At 38.7% G+C, this 22,312-nt stretch overlaps 1 protein-coding gene across 4 annotated transcripts in view; it reads left to right on the top strand.

The window, feature by feature from the left end:
- Window positions 1-22,312, top strand: part of LOC116275845 (probable phospholipid-transporting ATPase IM) — a 152,803-nt gene that overhangs the window by 48,803 nt on the left and 81,688 nt on the right. For 3 of the 4 annotated variants that reach the window (XM_031668699.1, XM_031668698.1, XM_031668700.1), the window contains 2 exons: window positions 18,346-18,459; window positions 21,108-21,206. In XM_031668699.1, the coding sequence (XP_031524559.1) occupies window positions 18,346-18,459; window positions 21,108-21,206 (213 nt within the window). The remainder of the gene's footprint in view (window positions 1-18,345; window positions 18,460-21,107; window positions 21,207-22,312) is intronic. The other variant, XM_031668701.1, reaches the window with a different exon arrangement.

The raw sequence follows: 22,312 nt of genomic DNA, 5'->3' as shown, positions 1-22,312 counted from the left end.
CCATCTGCTTTGAGAAGTAAATTTTAAGTAAAAAAAAATACAGATTTGGCTTATTTATTTGTTTTTACTTTTACTTTCTTCACTGCAATGTTACAAAACTGAAAAGTATACAAGCAATACGTAACTGGAATTGTAAGAGTTAAAATAAGCAATTTTTGATCATAGAATTTTGCTCTATTATAGCTTGGCTATAATGGAATAAATGTAAGATTGAAAAATGAAAAGATGACATAGAAAGAAGAGTAAGTTACTTGTGAAGAAGGAACTATAAATGCAGTTTCCTTTGCTGGCAAATAGTTCATGAAAATAATCCATAAATCAACTGTGTGGATGAAATTGGGCAAGTTTAGTAACAATTGAGAGGTTAACGGAAAAACCACGAACCCCAACGGTTTCAAAGTGGTTTTTATCTTGTTTTGCAATCTTCTTTACTGGACCAAATTGTCTGGTTCTGGGAATCATATTGCTAAAAGATGGTAACAATCATATTGTACATTTTGTTGTTGAAAGGTCAAATGATTTATGTAACAAGGTAGTCTTACATTCACGTCCACTATTATGAAACTAGTGCCCAGATTACTGTCACATTTTAGACCTGACTTTCTATGTAGTTTCTTTTTTTTTTGACAAATAAAAATTATATATATTTATAGCACACAACGTGATGTTTTGAAATATGTATAAATTACAAAATGGCTATATCGAGCTGATTAACATATGCCATGTCTCACATAACTTATTTTTTTTTTGTGATGGGAGCACTTAAAATCTTCTCTCATAGCAATTATCAAGTGATATGATTTGGATCTGTGTTCCCACCAAATCTCATGTCGAATTGTAATCACTAGTGTTGGAGGTGGGGCGTAGTAAAGGTGACTGGATTATGAGGATGAAGTTCTCATGAGTGGGTTAGCACCATCCCCTCGGTGTTGTTCTCATGATAGTGGGAGTGAGTTATCCTGAGATGTGGTTGTTTAAAAGTGTGTAACACCTCCTCCCTCTCTCTTTTGCTCCTGCTTCAACCATGTAAGATGTGCCTGCTTCCCCTTTGCCTTCTGCCATAGTTGCAAGTTTCTTGAGGCTTCCCCGGAAGCAGAAGCCTCTATGCTTCCTGTACAGCCTGCAGAACCATGAGCCAATTAAACCTCTTGTCTTTATAAATTACCAGTCTCAGGTATTTTGTTACGGTAGCATGAGAATAGACTAATACATCAAGTATACAATTTGCAGGTTTATGTCAAAAGTAAGCTACTTAGGCATTAAACTTGAAAATACTTTAATACTTTAAAAATGATCCAAGACTTGGGCTATATATGTGTCAATAAATCTATGCCTATTGCATGAATGTGTGCACAGGGGTAAGGCTGTAGTTGTGAGGAAGTATATACAGTTTTGTAAGAATGTTTTTGCTTGAATAATGAAAGACTATTCTCAGAGGAATTAAGCAGAGGACAGCAATCAGAGTCACATGCCGAGATGGGTGATCTAAAGCTCTGGCTCCTGATACCCTTGACTTGGTGTCTCTAGCAGTCCTGATTGTATTGGGTTTTATGTGTGCTCCTTGGTTGTCAATTCACATCATTACAGATGTGGCTGTTCAGGTGTCATCTAGGTATGTAATAGATGGTGACATCATTATGTCCCAATTGTCCAAAAGTTTAGGGAAGAAGGGCTTTTTTTTTTTTTTTTTTTTTTTATACAAAAGGAAAAACCTGATTTCTTAGGTACTGCAAGGAAATTAGCCTAACTATAATACACTGTGGAATTTCAGTGTGGAATTATCCTTTAAAGCTTTTCCATTCAACTCTCTTTACAGAATTCTAACCAACTCCATATCCTGTCTGTGCTTATATCCCTCTAGAAGAGGGGACCTCATTACCTCCCCAAACAGCCTTTTCTGTGTTTGGGTAGTTTTAGTCATTAGGTAATTTTTTCCATCAGTTGAACCAAATTGATATTCTCTTGCTTTATTTTCCATTGTTTTAGCTTTTCTTCAGAGACCAAAGCAGAGCAAACATGTCTTCTGTTTCATGCAATAACACTTCTGATATTTGTGTTTAAAATTATCAAACACAAATTCATTGAATAAACAGATCTCCAGGAAAATCACCTGCTATTCCTTTTCTATTCAAAGAGCCTCAGCTTTTCTGTAACTTCTTCAAGTGGGTTCCTCCAAAGTCAAACACAATAGTCTAGAATTTAGTTGACCATCTTGAAGTAGAGAAAGATGATTAATACAGTCTAAGATTGCACTGTCTTTTCAGTGACTGTTGAATCTATTAATCTCAAATTTATTTTTATTGTTAATGACAAGAACTGTGTCACATTTATCTCCATATCTTGCTTGTCATAGGGCTTGTTGGCACATAATAGACACTCTGTCATTAAACTATTCCTTTTATTATCATATCTATGCGGACTTAGCATATCTCTGCGTTGTCATTGATAGTTAAACAAATGGGTCAATTAAATCAGAGTTTTAGGGGTGGAGTCCAGGCATTTTTTTTTTTTTCTTACAGCTCCCCTAGTGATTCTAATGGGCAACCTGGATTAATCACTGATCTAAGTTAGTAATAAAAATACTGAGCACAACACAATTAAGAACATAGCCATGCATCTTATCACTAGAGACCTCCCTATAGGTTGCTGTTGGGCCATTAATCATTACATCTTGTTTACTTAACTATTTCCAGTTTCTATAATGAACTGTCCTTGCCGGCAGCCCAATTTTTGTTTAATTATGTAGTAATATTGCTCTTTGTCTTAATAAGCAGAAAGGCTTTTTTTTTTTTTTTTTTTAAAGACATCTATTATAGTAGTGGTTTAAATTACTTCTACATGTGTGGAAGCAGAAGGATAGAATGAATAACTGAACTTTGAAGATTCCTCCCCAAGTCATATCCCTGTGATTCTTGCAAACCACTTAGTACCACGTGTGATATTTCAAAGATTCTTGTAGACCCAATACCACAAAAACGCCATTGTCCTAAGAAAGACATTTTTGAGGTTAGAAGCACAAGTGAGCTGAACTTCTTTACAATGCTTTGCAGAAAAAGAAATGCTTTTCTAGGTGAGAAAATTAGCTAACAGAATATTTGATTTTTTTCTCCCTTGCACTCTGATATGAAAAATTTAATAAACTGCATGTTGTGCTAAATAATGTGAAAAATCTATATTTATGCGAGTGCCTATCTTCCTTTGGCAAAAGAACTTCTATAGGTTATGTACTGAAAATTATTGTGATGCGTCATTAATTATGAAAAATTATATTAACTCATGTTATTTTCTCATAAGTGGAATTGTCTTCCTCTCATATATTATTTTGTATTTTTTCCAGTTGGGTTTATCAGCCATGTTGTCTTAGACTGTTCTTGCATTGCCGTAAAGAAGTACCTGAGACTGGGTAATTTATAAGAGGATTAATTGGCTTGGTTCTATAAGGCTGTACAGGAAGCACAGTATCATCTGCTTCTGGGGAGGCTTCAGGAATCCTCCAATCATAGTAGAAGGTGAAGGGGGAACAGGCACATCACATAGTGAAAGTGGGAGCTAGAGAGTGAGTGGGAAGGTGACACACACTTTTAAATGACAAGATCTCACTAGAACTCACTATTGTAAGGACAGTACCAAGGGGGATGGTGCTAAGCCATTCCTGAGAAACCGCCCTCATGATCCAATTACCTCCCACTAGGCCCCACCTCCAACACTGGAGATTACATTTCAATATGAGACTTGGGTGGGGACACGCATCTAAACTATATCGCATGTATTGAGTAATTCTTGCTTATCACTTTGTTAAATGCTCTAGACACTTAAAAACGTATAAGGTCTCAGCCCTTCAGGAGCTCTTGGAATTTTGAGATCATTTCACACACATAAATGAAATAACAGTATAAGACATTACAAAGTTAAGTAATGTTAGCTTATAATAAACATTTTCACTGTATCTGGGTAAGGAAGACAATTTTCTAGGAAGAGATAAATGCATTTCTTAAAGTCGTTCACACTGGTAATAAAGGTCTTTCAAAGAGAGTGAAATAATGGCAAAATACCATGTTTCATTTATGTAGTGTGAAAATGACCTGACTTGGCTTGAAAATTTCCCAATTTGCACTGTACTTTGAATCCCTGTCTGGATTTGGGGAACCATTTGGCTACTCAGAAAGTCATGTGCCAGTCACATTTAAGTAGATCTAAACCTAAACTGACTGAAGAAGATGATGAGCTCACTGAAAAGTACTTCCAGGGTATATTGGAATTGAATGCTTTAAATATGAAAAGCAGTTAATTTTTGTTGTTTCTTTAATTCAAATGTGAATTTTATATAGGCTTATTGAAATCAATAAGGTATTTTGACATTGGAATAGTTTTGCATTTATGTTTTGTCAACTAATAGTTATTACTAAATTCCTGAAACCATTCAGGGCCTACATGGTATTGCCTGTGAAAATGATGCCTATGCGTTTTGGGATGTACATTTTTTAAAAATAAGAATTTCTTTGATCCCTATTCCTTCTCCTTAGCCTGCTATGCTCCTCCTTGCTTCCACATACCTGTGGAATTTCCTCCATGGTTCCTTTGTTTTCCAACTTGATGCTTGATCTGATCTTTTTATTTGCCAGAGCTTAAATTGAAAATGCAGGGAAAAATATCTGATTTTTCACTTATTTTTTTCCCCTTCCAATATACTTTTCTTAAAGGATTGAAAATGAAGTCTAGAAAAATATCTTCAGCTGAGTCAAAAGGGCACATCGTACTTCTAGCCTAAGTCCCGGAGTAAGGCATTTCAGCGTTTCACCTGTGACACTGATTCGACTCCATGGCCTACTGGGGGAATCCAGTACCTCCTAAGGTTCATAGTCTCTAGTGCAGGAATGGGACTCCCTCGGCTTTGTACTAATTTAACTTACATCAGCTTTTGAAAAAGCTGCATGCAACCTTTCCTATATCACAGCAATCTGTGCGTATCAAAACTCTTAGAGCTCTTTAATACTCTGCTTCTTGAAGTGTGGTCCACAGACAGACCAGCATCATTGGCCTCACCTAGAGCTTGTTAGAAATGCAGACTCTTGGCCGGGCGCGGTGGCTCACGCCTGTAATCCCAGCACTTTGGGAGGCCGAGGCGGGAGGATCACGAGGTCAGGAGATCGACACCATCCTGGCTAACATGGTGAAACCCTGTCTCTACTAAAAATACAAAAAATTAGCCAGGCATGGTGGTGGGCGCCTGTAGTCCCAGCTACTTGGGAGGCTGAGGCAGGAGAATGGCATGAACATGGGAGGCAGAGCTTGCAGTGAGCCGAGGTCAAGCCACTGCACTCCAGCCTGGGCAACAGAACGAGAGTCCATCTCAAAAAAAAAAAAAAAAAAAAAAATGCAGACTCTCAGGCCCCACCAGAGAACTACAGGTGTATCACTGCATTTTAACAAAACCCCAAATGATTCATATACATATTTGAGCTTCAGAAGTTCTGAACTGATTCTTTCTTCTTATTTTAGTTAGTAGTGCCTGGAAGATTTTGGCAAAAGCAAAGAGGTGGTGGTGGGGGCAGGACGGGGAAAGTATGTAATTATCAAGCACAGTGCTAGGCACTTTACATGTATTATCTCATTTCATCTTCACAACAACTCTGCATGGTAGGTATTCCCGTGCAAATTTACACGGGGGAAATGAAGGATTGGAGGAATTAAGAGAAAGGTCACTTAGTTGATAAAACATGGAATCACTTTTCAGATTCAGGACTCTGAGCCCTCACTTTTTCCTAAATATCTCTTGGGAAAATTGTGCTCACTCAAGTATTATTTAACTGGATTGTTGTTTCATTGTGGTGAATATGAGTAGATTTTTTGGGAAAAATGTCTTTAAGAAGTTCTTGAAGCTTTTCTGAAACCGGGTTTGTGAGGAAGGTCTTTGTTCTTAACCTGTGTGTGTTAAGTTTAAGGCTTGAGGTGATGTGTCTTGTCATATAAGTAGTTCCTTTCAGTACAGTATGTCTGCCTTCCCTCCTTCCTTGCCTCCTTCCTTCCCTTCTTCCTTCCTAGTGGCAGCTTTTCTATAGTTCTGGAATCAGAAAATTTCCTAGAAACCCAGGGCATGCTGTGGGCCATGGCTCTGGCTCAGCCAAGGCAAGTGCCTTTTGGCCTTTCTGGGTTTCAGTTTCCTTACTGAGGGCAACTCATTTTACAGTACTGGAAATGACAATTGTGGGAAGAGAATACCTAAAGCAGGCTTGATATCTTGTGGAGTTATAACAAGAAATATTAACTATTTGGGGAAAATCAGTTTCTAAAAAAGGGCTCAGGCCACAGACCCCTAGGTTTTGCCTCCTCCAGCCCTTCAAGTCCCTTATCTCATTGATAGCACCCCTGGTGACCCTCAGAGGGAGGGATACAGGGCACAGTCATCTATCTATTCCTGTGACAAGCCTTCTGATTTTGTTCCTCCATACCCTCTGACTTCTCTGGCTTCTTCCTCCTCAAAAACTGACACACTTGCATAAGTGTCTGGATGAACTTTGTTTTCTAACCCTTATGCCAGATGGAGTGAATCAGGAAGAGGAACATGGATGAGGAATGCACTAGGGAAGAGGATTATGAAGGCAGTGAAATGAGATGGTGGAGGAGGTCCAGGAGCTGCAGCTAGAGCCATTCATTCATGGAACAGGGGAAAGGACCTGGTTTGCTTTGTTTCACAGTTTTGTACATTTACAATTATTCCTAGCTGGCCTTCCTAGTGATGCTCTGGTGGATCATTAACTATTAAACAACTAAGTCACACTGTTATTTGACCTGGAGCCTGGTACTTAGAGTTGTTCCCGTAGAAGTGGCTCAGTTGCAAATCAGTTCAGTGACTTAGAGGATCTGGCCTAGTGAGTTTTGATTGGAGACTCACTGTGCATCTTCTCACCGTGCAGCTCTTGCTCCGCTCAGCATCCACCTGGGCTTCTTATTGAATCTCCATGTTGGTTCCTACAGAAGACAAATGCCTATTTTTGTATATGTAATCAGGGAACGTCATTGTCAGTCCCACAAAGCAAATTTATGGTAGTCTTTATTTAACTCAGACTAGCTCAAGCATAACCTCAAATTTGGTGAAAATTCATCAAACCCGTTGTGCATGATATAATCACAAAAATTAAAGAGTGGCACTTTATTCATAGATTATTATTGATAGGTTTTAATGATAGAAGATGCTTTAAAACTCTTCTTTTCCCTGCCCTCCCCTACCTGCCCCATGTAGAGAATTTTCCTTCTGTATTTCCCAGTCTTCTCTCCCTCTCAACACCTCTACTCCCAAACAAAAGCCACTCAGCAAACAAAAAACACAAAGCCAGGTGTTGTGGGTTTGTCTGAATGTAGATTTACTCCCCAGTCCTGGCTGCGAAGGGGCTGGAGACCAGGAAAGGCTAGGACTGTTGCGGGAGAACACCTTCATGAGTGGATCAGGGTCCCAGTTGCTCCAGTACCCCCTGGGCTTGACAGAGAGTGCTCACAATTGCATGTACTTTTTCCATCTGATCCTTAGGGGTTCAGGAGAAAATTGCATAGCTACCCCTGAGGTGGTGTTATTTATGTAGAACTCTAGTATAAGAAGTAGAGTGCTAGGGAGGATTAGACTGTGTATAGTGTGCTATTACAACTCTTTGGTTCTTTGGGCAATTCTTTATGGGTGCTTTTCCTCATTAACTGGACTTTGCTGTTGTGTCTTTCTTATTGTTGTAAACACTGAGGTCTTGAAATTTGGCTTAGTTCCCAGACTACACAGCAGCATGAATATGGTCTAATTTTCAGACCTAATAAACAAAGAAATCCACCTGTACTAAGTTGTCCAAAGAATCCCCTGTAGTTCAGGAAATGGGCTTGAACAAGCCAGCTCCCACCTCAACTCAAAGAAATGCCCACTCTGAACATATAAGATCCCTAAAGCTCAGGCTGAGATGAATTTGTGGACCAAAGCTGAGGCCTGACTCCCTAGATCCCCAGCTGATTGAAAAGGAGGAGGCGTAGATGAGCTCTGGCCCAGCAGAGATAGGAGGCAAACAGATCATTAGCGATGCCCCAGGGAAGTCCCACTGAAACACAATTTTTGCTTTCTTTTATTTTTCTCTTTTGTATGTCTTCTTCTTTTCTCTCTGGAGAAGGCATATACTAGGTCTTTTTCTCTCTCTCTTTCTGTCTGTATTTTCAGTCCTTTTTTAGATCTCACAAAAAGAAAGTAAACATTTTATTGCAACTATTTAAAATGTTATATGCCTCTAAACACCCTGGAGAAAAAAAAATAGTGTGATTAAATTAATCTCAGAGGGAAATTTAATTTGTTCCCCTGATAATTATCCAAAATTAGTTCTTTGTAGATAAATTACTATTCATAGGCCATTTACTAGCTGTAGAACTGTCTTTCAGACACTGGAACACTAAATTAAGGCTAGGGGGTAGAAAAGAGAATAAAGTTTGTGACACTGTCAGACAGATTTGCGTTGTGGGGAGACGGAGGCCTGAAAGCTTTCCTGGCCACTATCTCTGTTCCTAAGGTCTAGATGGAAAATGAGCTCCCTAGACAAGCCCAGCAATATTCTCCCTAGATTGAAAGGACTGGAAGTGACTGCTCCGGCTGATTGAATTAATGTGAGCCCTTCCCTGTGATTTAGTTTAGAGAGGTTCTGTTCTTCACCAGAGTGAAGGATGTCAGATGAGGGCTAGTAAGTCCATTAACCAAAAGGCAGTCTAGAGACTTCCTAGTTTCTGACTTGTTTCTCATGGAACACCATTTGGGACAACACAGGATTGTATAAGACTTGCTTTTATAGGCAACCGTCAAAACTGTTCTAAACCTCAGTTTCCTCATCTGTAAAATGATGCTGAAATAGTCACAGCTCATTGGATTTTTTTGAGGACTGCCTGAGATGATGTACTTACAGTGTTCAGCATAGAACCTGGAGATGGAAGGAGGCAACACCATTATCTGGTGTCACTGTATGACCCAGAGAAGCCATGACATAGAAAGTCATATGTTCCCATTCTGTGCCCAAGTCTTGGTGAAACATGTTCTAAAAGGTGGAGGCACAGATGAGCTCCTTTGTCCATAACAGTGTTTAGTCCACAGTTTTCAAAGGTTTTGAGCATGTTCCTCACTTGTAAAAGTAAATTAAATCTGACTGAATGTGGTGGCTCATACCTGTAATCCCAGTGCTTTGAGAGGCCGAGGCGGGAGGATCTCTTGAGGCCAGGAGTTCGAGATCAGCCTGGGCAACATAGTGAGACCCTGTTTCGATAAAAAATTTTAAAAAAAGAAATTAATCTATATGTGTGTATACATATAGACAATGCATACATTGTACTATTAATATTTATATACGTGTATACACATATATGCATGTGTGTACTATATATTATTTTTACTATAGATAATGTGTATTGTCTTTGCTATAGGTATATATATACACATACACATACACATATATTATCTATAGTAATTAAACATTAGTAACATTAACATTTTTAGTTAAAATATACATGAAGTTCTTTTTTATTTTTGATAGCCCAAAGGATTCTTTTGGGCACCCAGGAAGCGAGCACCCTCTACGGGACACATATTCCCACTGGTCTCACCAAGTAGGGTAATCTTGATACTGCATTAACCTGGAAAATCAAGCAAGAAGGCTTCCTGAGGGAGTCTTGGCAGGCAAGGTGCTCCTGCTCTATTGTTCATTATTTTTGTCATAGCATTTGATGATCACCTCCTTAAATTGTGTCATCAGTTTACAAGTTTATTGTCTGCTTGTTCCTGCCTCTCTCTCCACAACTAACATACAAACTTACTCAATGAGGGGAGGGTCTTTGCTTAGTCATGTCTATAGCCCTGGCTCAATAACATTATTGCCTGACGTACAGAAGGACTTTTAACAAAAATTAGTTGAATGAATGAATGAGTGTTGGGGGATATGTGCCCTCTGCTCTTTCCTTCCTCATACACGTTTTCTGCTCAAGTCTGGGAGCCCAGACTCAGGAGAACGTTAAGATGATGGTGGTGGTGGTGGTGATGATGAGTGTAGTCATTATTGATTGACACTCTCTGCAAAGCCTCTTCTGTGGTTGAGGCTTCCTCAGCAGAGTTCATAGAAGAGCACTGTTGTCTTTCCATTGCCCCTATCCTGGAAAGCTGTGGACTCTGCACCAGGCAACAGTCAGCTGATACTGAGGAGCCTCCAGGAGTTCTTCCTGGTATCAGTGAGGTACCAGATGTCTAATCTCCAGGTCCCATACAGGCATTCTTCTGAGATCTTTGCATAAACATGGGTGATTCACATATTTTCTGAGTGGTACAAATGCCTTTTGGCTACTTCCTCTTTTATGCCAGTAGTTTGTGGACACAATGCCTTTCTGTTTTTTATTTTATGGCTTAGAGATAATCTCTCCCTTATTAGTCAGGATTATTTCTGTCTCTGGAATCTGGATCGTACCATAAAAATACTGTATCTGCCTCCTTTTGTGGCAAGAAAAGCTAGATGTTTTCCCCTTCAAGCTCTGGAAAGTTACTTTTTATAGTTGTCATGATGTACAAATGTCTCATCAGATGTGGGATGATGATTTGATAGTGAGGAAACTGTGGTACTCATTGCAAAAGCTCCTGGGGCTTGTGGGACTCATAGACGTAGGCAGTGTCCCTGGACAACTACTGAGCTCATTTGGGTTTAAGCCTTCTGGGATGCATTCTTTAAGACAAACATAGAGATACAAGTAAGCTATTATTTAAAAAGCAAACTATTTATATGATCTTGCATATATTATGAATGCTCTTACCTAGTGTTTGGTTGGTGGAGAGTCAAAGAAAAACCAACTCAAATTGACTTAGTTTGAGTTGAATGAACAGATCATATAACTGAAAAGTCCAGAGATAGGGCTAGTCTCGGGAGAGGCTTGGTCTAGTTTCTTTCTCTGCATTTCTTGGCCCTGAATTTTTAGTGCAGTTTGTTCTTGGCAGCCTCCCCACTCATAGCCCCAAGTTGCTGTTAGTAATCTGTAGGGCTACTTGTTTCCAGATTGGAATGCAATAGGAAAGAGAAAGCTTACATTATCAGCAAATTTCAGAATTGACGTAGTTTATGTGCCAGTGTCTGAATTCCAAATTGTAATTAGGAGGGTGGGCCGTGTACTTGCCTTAAGCTAATTTGACCCTGGAATTATGGATGAGAGATGAATCTATACAGTTCAAGGGACTAAGGAACTTGGCACATTGTTTAGCTGATGGGGAGAGGAAATAGTCAAATGAATGTTACATATGTCATTAACAGGACTGAATTTAAAGTGCTGAGATTGGTTTTTGGTATATTTGGTAGTAGATGTGTCTCTTACTCTCAAGATACTAGGTTAGCGTCCATTACTGGTTATAATAGCCATTAGTGACATCCATTAATGTGTCTAGCTTTCTGTCTTTTGGACACATGGTGACTCTTTTGACCAATAAATTGTGAGCATTTGGGTTGAAGCATTACATATGAGAGTGGGACTCTTCAGAGCTTCTTTTTCCTCTGGTAATATACCTTGAAGCATTGAAGATGGTGGGTGGTCCATTATGAGTATCTGATGAGCAGACTCATGTTGGGCAAGTAGCATGAGCAATAAATAAACTCTTACTGGGTTAAGCCGTGAAGATTTTGGAGTTATTACTGTAGCATAGCCGGTTATCCTGACTAGTACATTGCATTTATTGATACAGTTGAATTATTTGGGGGTCGCTCACAAAAATGCTATATTTGCATAATTCTTTCAATTTAGCAGAAATGCTTTTACGTCTATGCTCTCATTTCCATGATAGTTCTATAAATATATGAGAAATGTTGTTAGTTCCATTTTGCCAGTGGAAAATTGAGGCAATCTCCCAAATGCTTCAAATGTTTGTTAATATAACAGAGTTTGTTATTTTCTATTTGCTTTGTTTACTTAAGCAATACACTTACTTTGTATGTATAATGAGGATCTCTAGAAAAAATAATACTTCCCATTTTATTAATATTTTATTTGGTAGCCCATCTCTGAAAAATTTGTCATTTTTACTTCATTTTCTTTACTTTATTCCCCACCTTCGCTCCCGCCCCCGCCCCCCACCAAGTAGTAAATGTTGGAAATACAAAGGACTTTGGCCATTGTGCTTGGGTTGAAAGCTAAAGTAAGGGAGTAGTTATGCATACTATTTGTCTGCATTGAGCTTTGTTAGGGGCCAAGAGAATCACTCTTTAGGGGAACTGAAAGAGAATCCAAGGAAGCTGTAAGCATGCATCAGGCAATAGAACAAGGGCTGTGCCTGAAGGGCTTGACTAGAGAAGAAAAGATAAATATACTGAATTTTCTTTGGTAAGAAAGTGGCAGCAGGCTTGAAATGCAGACTGCAAGAGAGAGCAAGGGCAGATTACTCTGAAAGCAGAAGAGGTAACTGCTTTGCAATGAACTGGAGCAGCACAGCGGTGAAGAGCGTAGGCTTGGAGCAGAATGTCTATTACTAGATACAAATCCTGGCTCTACCACCACTTACAAGCTGTATCACCTTGTGTAAGTTACTTAATCTCTCTGAACCTTGGATTTCCCTTCTACAGAATGGAAATAATAGTACCTACTTCATAAGGATGATGTGAGGATAAGATGAGCTATAAAATGTAAAACTCTTAGAACAGCACACATAGTAAGAGCTTGACAAATGTCAATGATTATTACTATTCATGATCATGCCTTCTGCCACCACCCTGATGCAAGCTGTGCATCATCTCTCACCTGGACTAATTCAAAGACCTCCTCATTGCTCTTTTCATATCTGCTCTTGTGTCACCACTGATTTGTTCTCCACTTAGCTAGGGTGATATTTTAAAATAAAAATCTCAACAAGTTACTTCTTTGCCTAAGACGTTTCAGTAATTCCCCCTTCACTTATGATTTTGGTCTTTATTAGTCTTTATAATAAAGACTCTTTTGGTCTTGATAATAAGGACTAAAATCCTTAGTATGTATTCTGAGGAACTACTCCATCTAGCCTGTTTGTGCCGACCTGTGCAGTCCAGCCTCGTAGGCCCTCTTCTAGATCCCCAAGTGTACCACCTTTTGCTCACCTAAGGGCCTTTGCATTAAAATATTTTAGAGAAGCAATGACGTTGCCTTCCAGGTGGAGGGTTCTCTACTGGTGTGACACTTCTCTCCCAACTCCATTACCCACTCTGCCACATATGTGATGAAATCATTGACCGGATGGGCCAATCTTGAAGGAATAATGGGCCTCAGCTCATCTTTGCCCTTCTCCCTCGTGGAAGCACATTTTCCACAGGGAACAGGTGCTTCCTCACGTTCATTTATGGGGAGGCATTTTCCCACTATGTGGGATCATGCCCTGGTCTGGCATCACCTGTGACTGTGAGCCCAAGCCTACTTCATCGTGGAATCTATGAACCTTCCTCCTCACTAACAAGCTAATGCCATGGCCTCTAGTTTGGCTTTTACCGGCACCAAAGAGGCTTCGTGGAGTCTCCTCCTTTTCTTCTGGATTGGGAAGTTTCTAGTCATTCATGGTGGGAAAGTACTTCCGAAAGGATAGTGGTGAAGATCTTTCTGTGCCTTATTATGAAATGAATTGGACTCAGATTGGACTGTAGGCCCATAGCCTATGAAATGACTAAATATTAATGTGCCTGATTTAAGGTCTTACCAATACAGTACTCATATGCTTGGACAGGGCAGTGGAAATGGAAGCGTGTTTTGCTTTTGGTTGAAAAACAAAGAAAAGTAGACTGGCCCAGAGATTTTCCAGGAGGGGGAGCCCTTGTTCCTTGTTCCCATTCAAAGCTGTGAGGGTTTGCATCATCTGTGACTAAGTTACAACAGAACAAAAACAATCATTGCTATATGTCAAGCTAAGCAAATAGGAGAATATTGTCATAATTTCTGTTTGGCATTATTACTTTATCCCACAGAATTAACTCTTTACCTATATGGAACTCAGTTTTGTAGGAGAGTTTCTTTATAATTCCTACCGTGGTTTTGATGGTTATAGACATTGTATATGTCCTTTTGGCAAGATGCTAGGCTAACCTCTATTTTAGTTTTAAGTTAGAAGGAAAATATAAAACAGAATTAGGAATATGACCTCCTTATTTAACTGTATTTTCTCCTTAGCTTTAATCTTCCCCATTCTTTTCTCCAAGTCCTTTCTTTAGAGAAACATATGATTGACAGTACCCACACCCTATTTTGCAGTGTGTTAACTTCTTGAGTAGTTAACGTACTACAATACCATCATTATTAGCTTTCAGAACAGTTTTCAGTACATCAGTGCGCATCAGACCAACTAAGCTGGAAACTCTTCTCTTGACATCTCTTCTTATTTTCCCACAACTTGTAGCACAAAACTGGACACCTTGATTCCTGACAAATGTTGTATTAGTCTGTTTTCATGCTGCTAATAAAGACATACCTGAGACTGGGTAACTTATAAAGAAAAAAGGTTCAATTGATTCACAGTTCAGCATGACTGGGGAGGCCTAAGGAATCTTAGAGTCATGTTGGAAGGGGAAGCAAACACGTCCTTCTTCACATGGAGGCAGCAAGGAGAAGTGCTGAGCGAAAGAGGGGAAAGCCCCTTATAAAACCATCAGATCTCGTGAGAACTCACTCACTATTGTGAGAATAACAGCATCGGGGTAACCACCCTAATGATTCAGTTACCTCCCATCGGGTCCCTCCTATGACATGTGTGGATTATGGGAACTATAATTCAAGATGAGATTTGGGTAGGGACACAGCCAAACCATATCAAATGTTAAAAATGGTCATTTAACAGATGACCGGATTTTAAAAAAACAGATAGGAGTGATGGCTAGGAACCAGGGTAGGTTCACCTAAAACAAGTTACCCCAAACTAACCTAATTCAAAAAATATTATTCTGGGCATGTTGATTCTGAATTTCAGTAATATTTTTCACCCCAAATTTCTCATGTTATTTTTGTGGATAGGATAGAATTAAGCCTCAAAGAATATAGTTATATGACTTTACAAATGGTTAAATGAAACATATTTAATATGTTTTATATAATACCTGAAAAAAGTATTAACATTAATTTGTAGAGAGATCTCTGGTAGTTTGCCATAGCTTTATTGGTTTAATTAAAAAAAATTTTTGGTACATTTAGCCTTTTTAAAAAATGTGTATTTGCCTACAGCTTTAGAAGAATATATAAAAGGCATGTGTTTGAAATTTTCTGATGACACAAAGCTGGGAGGAATATCTAATGCTTTAGATAGTACACTCAAGATTAATTTTTTTTTCATTAGGCTGGTGTAATAGGAAATATGAAAGATGTTATACAGAAATATTTTAAAAACCAACTATAAATGTATAGGAAGGGAAACATGATTTAATAGTGATTTATGTAGCAAAGATCTAGGAATTTTTGTTGATTAAAACTTAATATGAAGACATAGTGAGACACAATTGCCAGAATGCCAATGAAATCTTTGGACATGTCAATATAATAGTTCAGAACACAGAACATCAAAGTCCTTACTATATATAGACTTGTTGAGGCTGCTCTGCAGTTGTGTTTGGTTCTGGGCATCATGTTGTAAGAGAGATGCAGAGAAGCTGGGATGGATCCAGAAGAGCCTGACTGGGAAGAAATGCCTGTAAAATAAATCATGGAGAATAGTTGAAAGGTTTGGGAATGTCCAAGTCAGCATAAGTATTTATGGGAGTCCTATGAGTGGTTTTCAAGTATTTGAAGGTTATCAACATAGAAAGGCCTTAGACTTGGTCTAGGTGACCCCAGGAATGGAATTTGCTATGTGGCAATAAGACACGTCTCAAAAGAAGACATACATGTGGCCAACAAATATATGAAAAAATGCTAAATATCACTAATCATTAAAGAAATGCAAATCAAAACCACAATGAGATACTATCTCACACCAGTCAGAATGGCCATTATTAAAAAGTAAATAAAATAAAATAAAATAACAGATGTTGGTGAGGTTGCAGAGAAAAAGGAATGCTTATACACTGTTGATAGGAGTGTAAATAAGTTCAGCCATTATGGAAAATAGTGTGGCGATTCCTCAAAGAACCTAAAACAGAACTAGTATTTGACCCAGCAATCCAATTACTGGGTATACACCCAATGGAAAATAAATCGTTCTACCAGAAAGACACATGCACTTGTATGTTCATTACAGCACTATTTACAATAGCAAAGACATGGAGTCAACCTAGATGCCCATCAATGGTGGACTGGATAAAGAAAACGTGGTACCTATACACCATGCAATACTACACAGGCATAAAAAAAGAATGAAACATGTCTTTTGCAGCAGCGTGGGTGTGGCTGGAGGCCATTATCTGAAGTGAATTAACACAGGATCACAAAACCAAAGACTGCAAGTTCTCACTTATGAGTGGGGTTAAACAATGGGTACTCATGGACGTATACGGTAGCAATAGACACTGGGGATTACTAGAGTGAGGAGAGTGGAAGGGTGGGAGTAATGGTTGAAAAACTACCTACTGGATACTGATGCTTGTTACCAGGGAGAGTGGATGTCCCAGCTCTTGTCTAACTTTGGAAGAAAGATTTCAACCAAGAGACAGTAGGAAGACAGTGAAAAATGTTATTGAAAAGAAATATAGTGTAAAGAGCTTATTGTAGGAAAAAATGGGTACACCTCAAAGGAGGAGTGGGATGATCCTGTGCGAAAACAGTTCCAAAGGTTCTGCGCAGGAAGCTTTATCATGTTGGACTTTTTCTGCAAATTACTGCCCCTGTCTCAAGTCTCCACCTTTCTCCTTTGCCTCATTTTTCCCGCTCCTGCCTTAACTCCTCACCTAGGCTTGTGGGACCCTCCCTTACTGTTGGTTAATGTGCATGTATGGGCTGGTGATCAATACAAATCCTGTCTGATGGTGGCCCTGCTCATTGCTATCATCCTAGAAAGGTTGTATAGTGGTCAAATCTATACCTGTTGGGCCCGCATATCTCTTTGGAATTTCCTTATCTGTCCTAATTTGTACTTGTGGTGCCAGGTTTCTCTTGGTAATGTCCCTTTGCCCGTCTTTTTCCTTTTTTTTTTTTTTTTTTGGAGGAGTCTTGCTCCATCACCCAGGCTGGAGTGCAGTGGTGCAATCCCGGCTCACTGTGACCTCTGCCTCCTGGGTTCAAGTGATTCTCCTGCCTCAGCCTCCTGAGTAGCTGGGACTACAGGCGTACACCACCATGCCTGGCTAATTTTTGTATTTTTATCATGTTGGCCATTCTGGTCTCGAACTCCTGACCTCAGGTGATCCACCCACCTCTGCCTCCCAAAATGCTGGGATTACAGGTGTGAGCCATTGTGCCTGGCCCCCTTTGCCCTTCTTATTAGCATGTAGCTAACGACATTCTGACATTTTAACTGCAGAATGAATGATTATTGGAGTGTCTTAAGAGGCATTCTGTGGTGTTTCTTTCTGTATGGCTACCTCCTCTCTCTCCTACCCACATACGATTAAGTGCTCCCAACCCCCACAAGCATTAGAGATGGCATTAATTTGCAAATTTTGGGTGGTCCCTCAGGTGTGAGCCTTCCCAGAGATTTCCTTTCCCAGGAGCTCCCCTCCTGTTCATGTCTAGCCCTCTACCCACTCTAACATGCTCTTTACCTGGTGACAGGATCATTCATACACCAAACCTCAGTGACACATAGTTCTCTCATGTGACAATCCTGCACACATGCCCCTGAACCTAAAATAAAATTGGAAAAAAAATAGTTGTTAAAATTAAAAAAAGAAGTTACAGGGAGGCAGATTTGAATTTCTCATAATAAGGACCATTCTAGCAATTCCCATTCTGAAATGGGGACAGGCTGCCTTGTGAGGCAGTCAGTTTCCCATCACAGGAGACCTTCTAAGAAAGACCTAGGAGCCCCTTGTCAGAGGTATCTAAAGGGGTCATGCTTTGGGAAGGTGGACCAGATGATTTCTGAAGTTCCCTCCTGCCTTGCAAGCCCCAACAGGAAGGAACTCAGTACCTGCATACAGTAGGTACTCAAGCAATGACTGCCAAATAGTTGAGTGCCTGACTCAAAAATCTCAGGGGTAGACTTTTGCATTTGATACATATTTTGTCACAGGTGAGTTTATGGCATGGACCAGTAATTTCACCTAGTATCAGGAGCATATCATCTTGGGGAAAATGAAGGCTTTGAGTCATACAGAGTTGAAATTTCCTAGATAACTGGCTTATCTTTCTTACTCTGGCTCAGGCTTGTAGGTTTTAGAGCTGTTTCTGATAATGAGCAATGCCTTGCCCCAAACTAACATGATGGTATTTCTTTTTCAGGATAATCGTATCCACACATCGAAATATAATATTCTCACCTTCTTGCCAATTAATTTATTTGAACAGTTCCAAAGAGTGGCAAATGCCTATTTTCTTTGCCTTCTGATTTTACAGGTAATATTTAGGTTGTATTTCTTTATTATCTGTTTGTTTGAAGTATTCATATACTTTTAAAAAGTAGGTCAATTTACTTAGCTAAATGTTCGTGATTAGATAAAATCATCCTTTATCAGATTTTTAATCTTGTTGTTGCTGTTTCTCTTCACAAACGTGGGAGGGGTAGGAATGGTTAAAAAGTAGTACATTCATCATTTTAAACACTGAGGTCACTTTAAAACACAGCCTTGCACTTTATTTGAACCAAACCAGAGCCTAATAATTACTGTTCATAGCCTCCCTCCTTTCTTTATCTCCCTCTCACATCTACAGGGTGGGGATTGCCAGAATTGAGGCAAAGAGTCTTAGCTGACTAAGACTGAGTAAGTTGTGGAGCTTAATTTTGCACATTTAATTTTCATTTAAGAACAGTGACATATTTTTAATATATGTAAAGTAAGTGATGATGCTATATGTTATTTCGCTGTAGGTTGACTACTTTTACAGTTTTGAATGGTTAATTGGTAGTTAATAACCTTTGCTTTTTCTCCTGTCTGACTAAAATTTGCCCTTAAATGAAATTTCAACTTTTATGGATATTTTGGGAAGGAAAAAATATAAATCAAAGAAACTACATATATACTATACACATACATACTGTACACACACATAAATAGTTCATGTTAGCCAGTTATTTACCTAGTATTTATGTTAGCGTACTTTAACCAGATCAAACTGGTAGGTCGAGAATGGCTAAGAAGTAAGAAGATGGATTAGATTAATAGATTTGAGTACTGTTTTCTCTTTAATTGAATATCTATTTAAAAATCTTTATGTTTTGAGTGACAGAAATCTTAGTTTAAGCAAAAGACGAATATATTCATGGGTATCTCATTTCAAGTATTACTGGATTCATGGGCACAGTTTCATCAGGATGTGGCTTCTCTTCTCTGTTTTTTTTTTTTTTTTTTAACACATTGACCTTTCTTAGGTAGGCCCTTTCTACTTGGTGGCCCTGACAGCTTCCTAGTTCCAACTCAAGTCAGAGCGATAGAGAGAGCAGGGAGGGGAGGGGGAAGCGGAGAGAGAGAGAGAGAGAACGAATGAGGGAATTACTTTTTCTGTTGCTCCAGCAAAAGTCTTGAGATTAGTTCTGACTGGAGCTATATCTTCATTCCTAAACCTGTTACTGTGGCTCAAGAGTTTGATTCAGTAATTGGCTTAACCAAGATCATATGCCAAACCCTGGATCCATGGTAGAATCAGTTTCCTAAAATTATGTGGACAGAAAGTGAGGGGATATGATGTTTCCCTAAGAAATAGGAGTATATTTGAGAAGAACTGGGTGCTGATCCGGAAAACAAAAGCCAACAATGAATAAACACCTTACTATTTATTGAAGAAAGCTTAGAGTCCAAGATTTCTCCTCCCACCTCTCCCCATGAAATCGTTTTTGGTTTCTTCAAGTAACACTTCACACCATTCCAGAATTTTGAATTCATTTCTCTAATGGCTTTCTCATTTGTGGCCAAAGGCTCTTCTTCATAGAATTTTATATATAGAAGGGAACTTTGGGATGGTTCAGTCTAACCTCTCCTTTCTTTATTGATGAAGAACTTAGACCCAGAGAGATTAGGTGGTAAGGCTTTCACTGTGAGTTGATGATGAACTAGGACTAGAATTTAGCTTTTCTGACACCAAGCTCAATATTTTTACTGCTACATCAGAGGCTTTTGAGTTTTTTTTTTTAAAGTCTTATGTAGAAGCTACTGTATAAAAATGGATTTAGAGTTGTTTTGATGGGGCCTGATCTTTAGCCACTGACCATCTCTACCCCATCCTTTCCTGCCTGATGACCCTGAAGCAGCTCCAAAATGAATCCCATTTGAAACCACTTGTCTAAGAGATTTATGTCACTGTGTCTCTCTTATGTGGGTGGCTTTGGATGTATAGGCACAAGGGAATAGGCCTTGGAGTCCAAGAGACCTAGTTTCAAATTTTAACAGTATGTGATCTTGGCCCAGTTGCATGATCTCTTAGATTCTTCATTTATAAAATGGGGACATGATACCCAGGTCTGCAACATTTCCTGACTCCTGGTCACCATTCATAATGTAGTATTCTGTGTTGTGTACTGGGGGTGCTATTTATGTGGAATACAAACCTTCTGGGATTATACAAAAGCAATGCTAGTAAGAATCTAACTCAGTGAACTTTTCCGAGGATTAAATGACATAATAAATGGAAAGTACCTGGCACAGTGTCTGGTGCAAGGCAGATGTTCAAATAATCTCTCTGGGAATTGGTAAAAAGAGTAGTTAGTAAAATTATTAAAAGTTGAGATGAAAAGCTGAAAAAGATGGGTGAAATTTAACATATTGGAGAAGGTGATCATCTGTGAAAGATTTCAAGAAGCTTCTTCCCTTGCTATAAAAATTTCAGTTTTCGGTTAGGTAGTTTGAAAACAAGTTCAATAATACTTCTACTTTATGTGTCTTATAACCAAATACAAACACTTAAATTATTGAAAGTCAATCTTCATTTGTAAAAATAAGTCAATATAACCCCATTAATTTCTGCTAAGTCTTATAAAATTAAATGACACAATTTGGAAGATATATTTTCTAACTTTAAAAGCCCTAAACTATTTGGAATGTTTGTTTCAGCTAATTCCAGAAATCTCCTCCTTGACCTGGTTTACCACCATTGTGCCTTTGGTCTTGGTGATAACTATGACAGCTGTCAAAGATGCCACAGATGACTATGTGAGTATTTGCTCTTGAGCATTCTTGAGGTCTCAATTTCAGTTATGGCTTCTCAGAAATAGATAATGAAGATACATTTGAAATTTTGAATGAAGTTATTTTGGTCAATATCGTATAAAGCTATTTTGCTATTTGTTTGATGATTAATACAGGTACCATAGAACCAGAGCCTGTTTAAAAGCAAGAGGGTTTCAATAACTAGATTCACTTTCTTCTTTTATAGATGAGAAAACTAAAGCCTAGAAAGAGCTAATGATTTGCTAATAATATGACCAATTTGTGGAAGAGCAGAATTAGAAATCAACCTGCATTCACTCAGTGAAGTGTTACTTATTCTTTATCACGTCTTTGTTTAAATTGTGAGAGTTGGTAAATATTAGGTATTCTCATACATGCTTGTCGTTACATTAGAAGTTACAAAGTCAAATATAGTTGACCCTTGAATGATGTGGGGGTTAGGGACACCAATTCCCTGTGCAGTCAAAAATTCGTGTATAACTTTTGACTCCCTCAAAATCTTTACTAATAGCCTATTTGTTGGCCAGAAGCCTTACCAATAACATAAACAGTTGATTAACACATATTTTGTATATTTATTATGCACTGTATTCTTACAATAAAGTAAACTAGAGAAAAGAAAATGTTATTAAGAAAATTATAAGGAAGAGAAAATATATATGCTATTCATTAAGTGGAAGTGGATCATCATAAAGGTTTTCATTCTTGTCATCTTCATGTTTAGTAGGCTGAGGAGGAAGAGGAAGAGGAGTGATTGGTTTTACTGTCTCAGGGGTTGCAGAAGCAGAGGAAGGGGAAGCAGGAGAGCAGGCACACTCAATGTAGCCTTTAGAGAAAAAAAAATCTGTGTATAAGTGGACCTGTGCAGTTCAAATTTATGTTGTTCGAGGGTCAAGTGTAGCTTCAAAAGTCAGGAAACTAATGTAAATAAGTCAGGTATAAGGCAATAGATAGTTTTAAAGTCTGCATAACCCAAAGGAAGTAATTCTCAGTCAAAGACAAAACACAGTCTTGGGAAAACCAAACATTCTAAATCCAGACAAATTATATTTTCATCCTGAGTGATTACATGTGCCCCCTCAATAACT

This window comes from Papio anubis, chromosome 7 (assembly GCF_008728515.1).
Source record: "Papio anubis isolate 15944 chromosome 7, Panubis1.0, whole genome shotgun sequence".
NCBI lineage: Eukaryota > Metazoa > Chordata > Mammalia > Primates > Cercopithecidae > Papio > Papio anubis.
The sequence above is the reverse complement of the archived record's forward strand: the minus strand, read 5'-3'. Positions and strand labels throughout refer to the sequence as shown.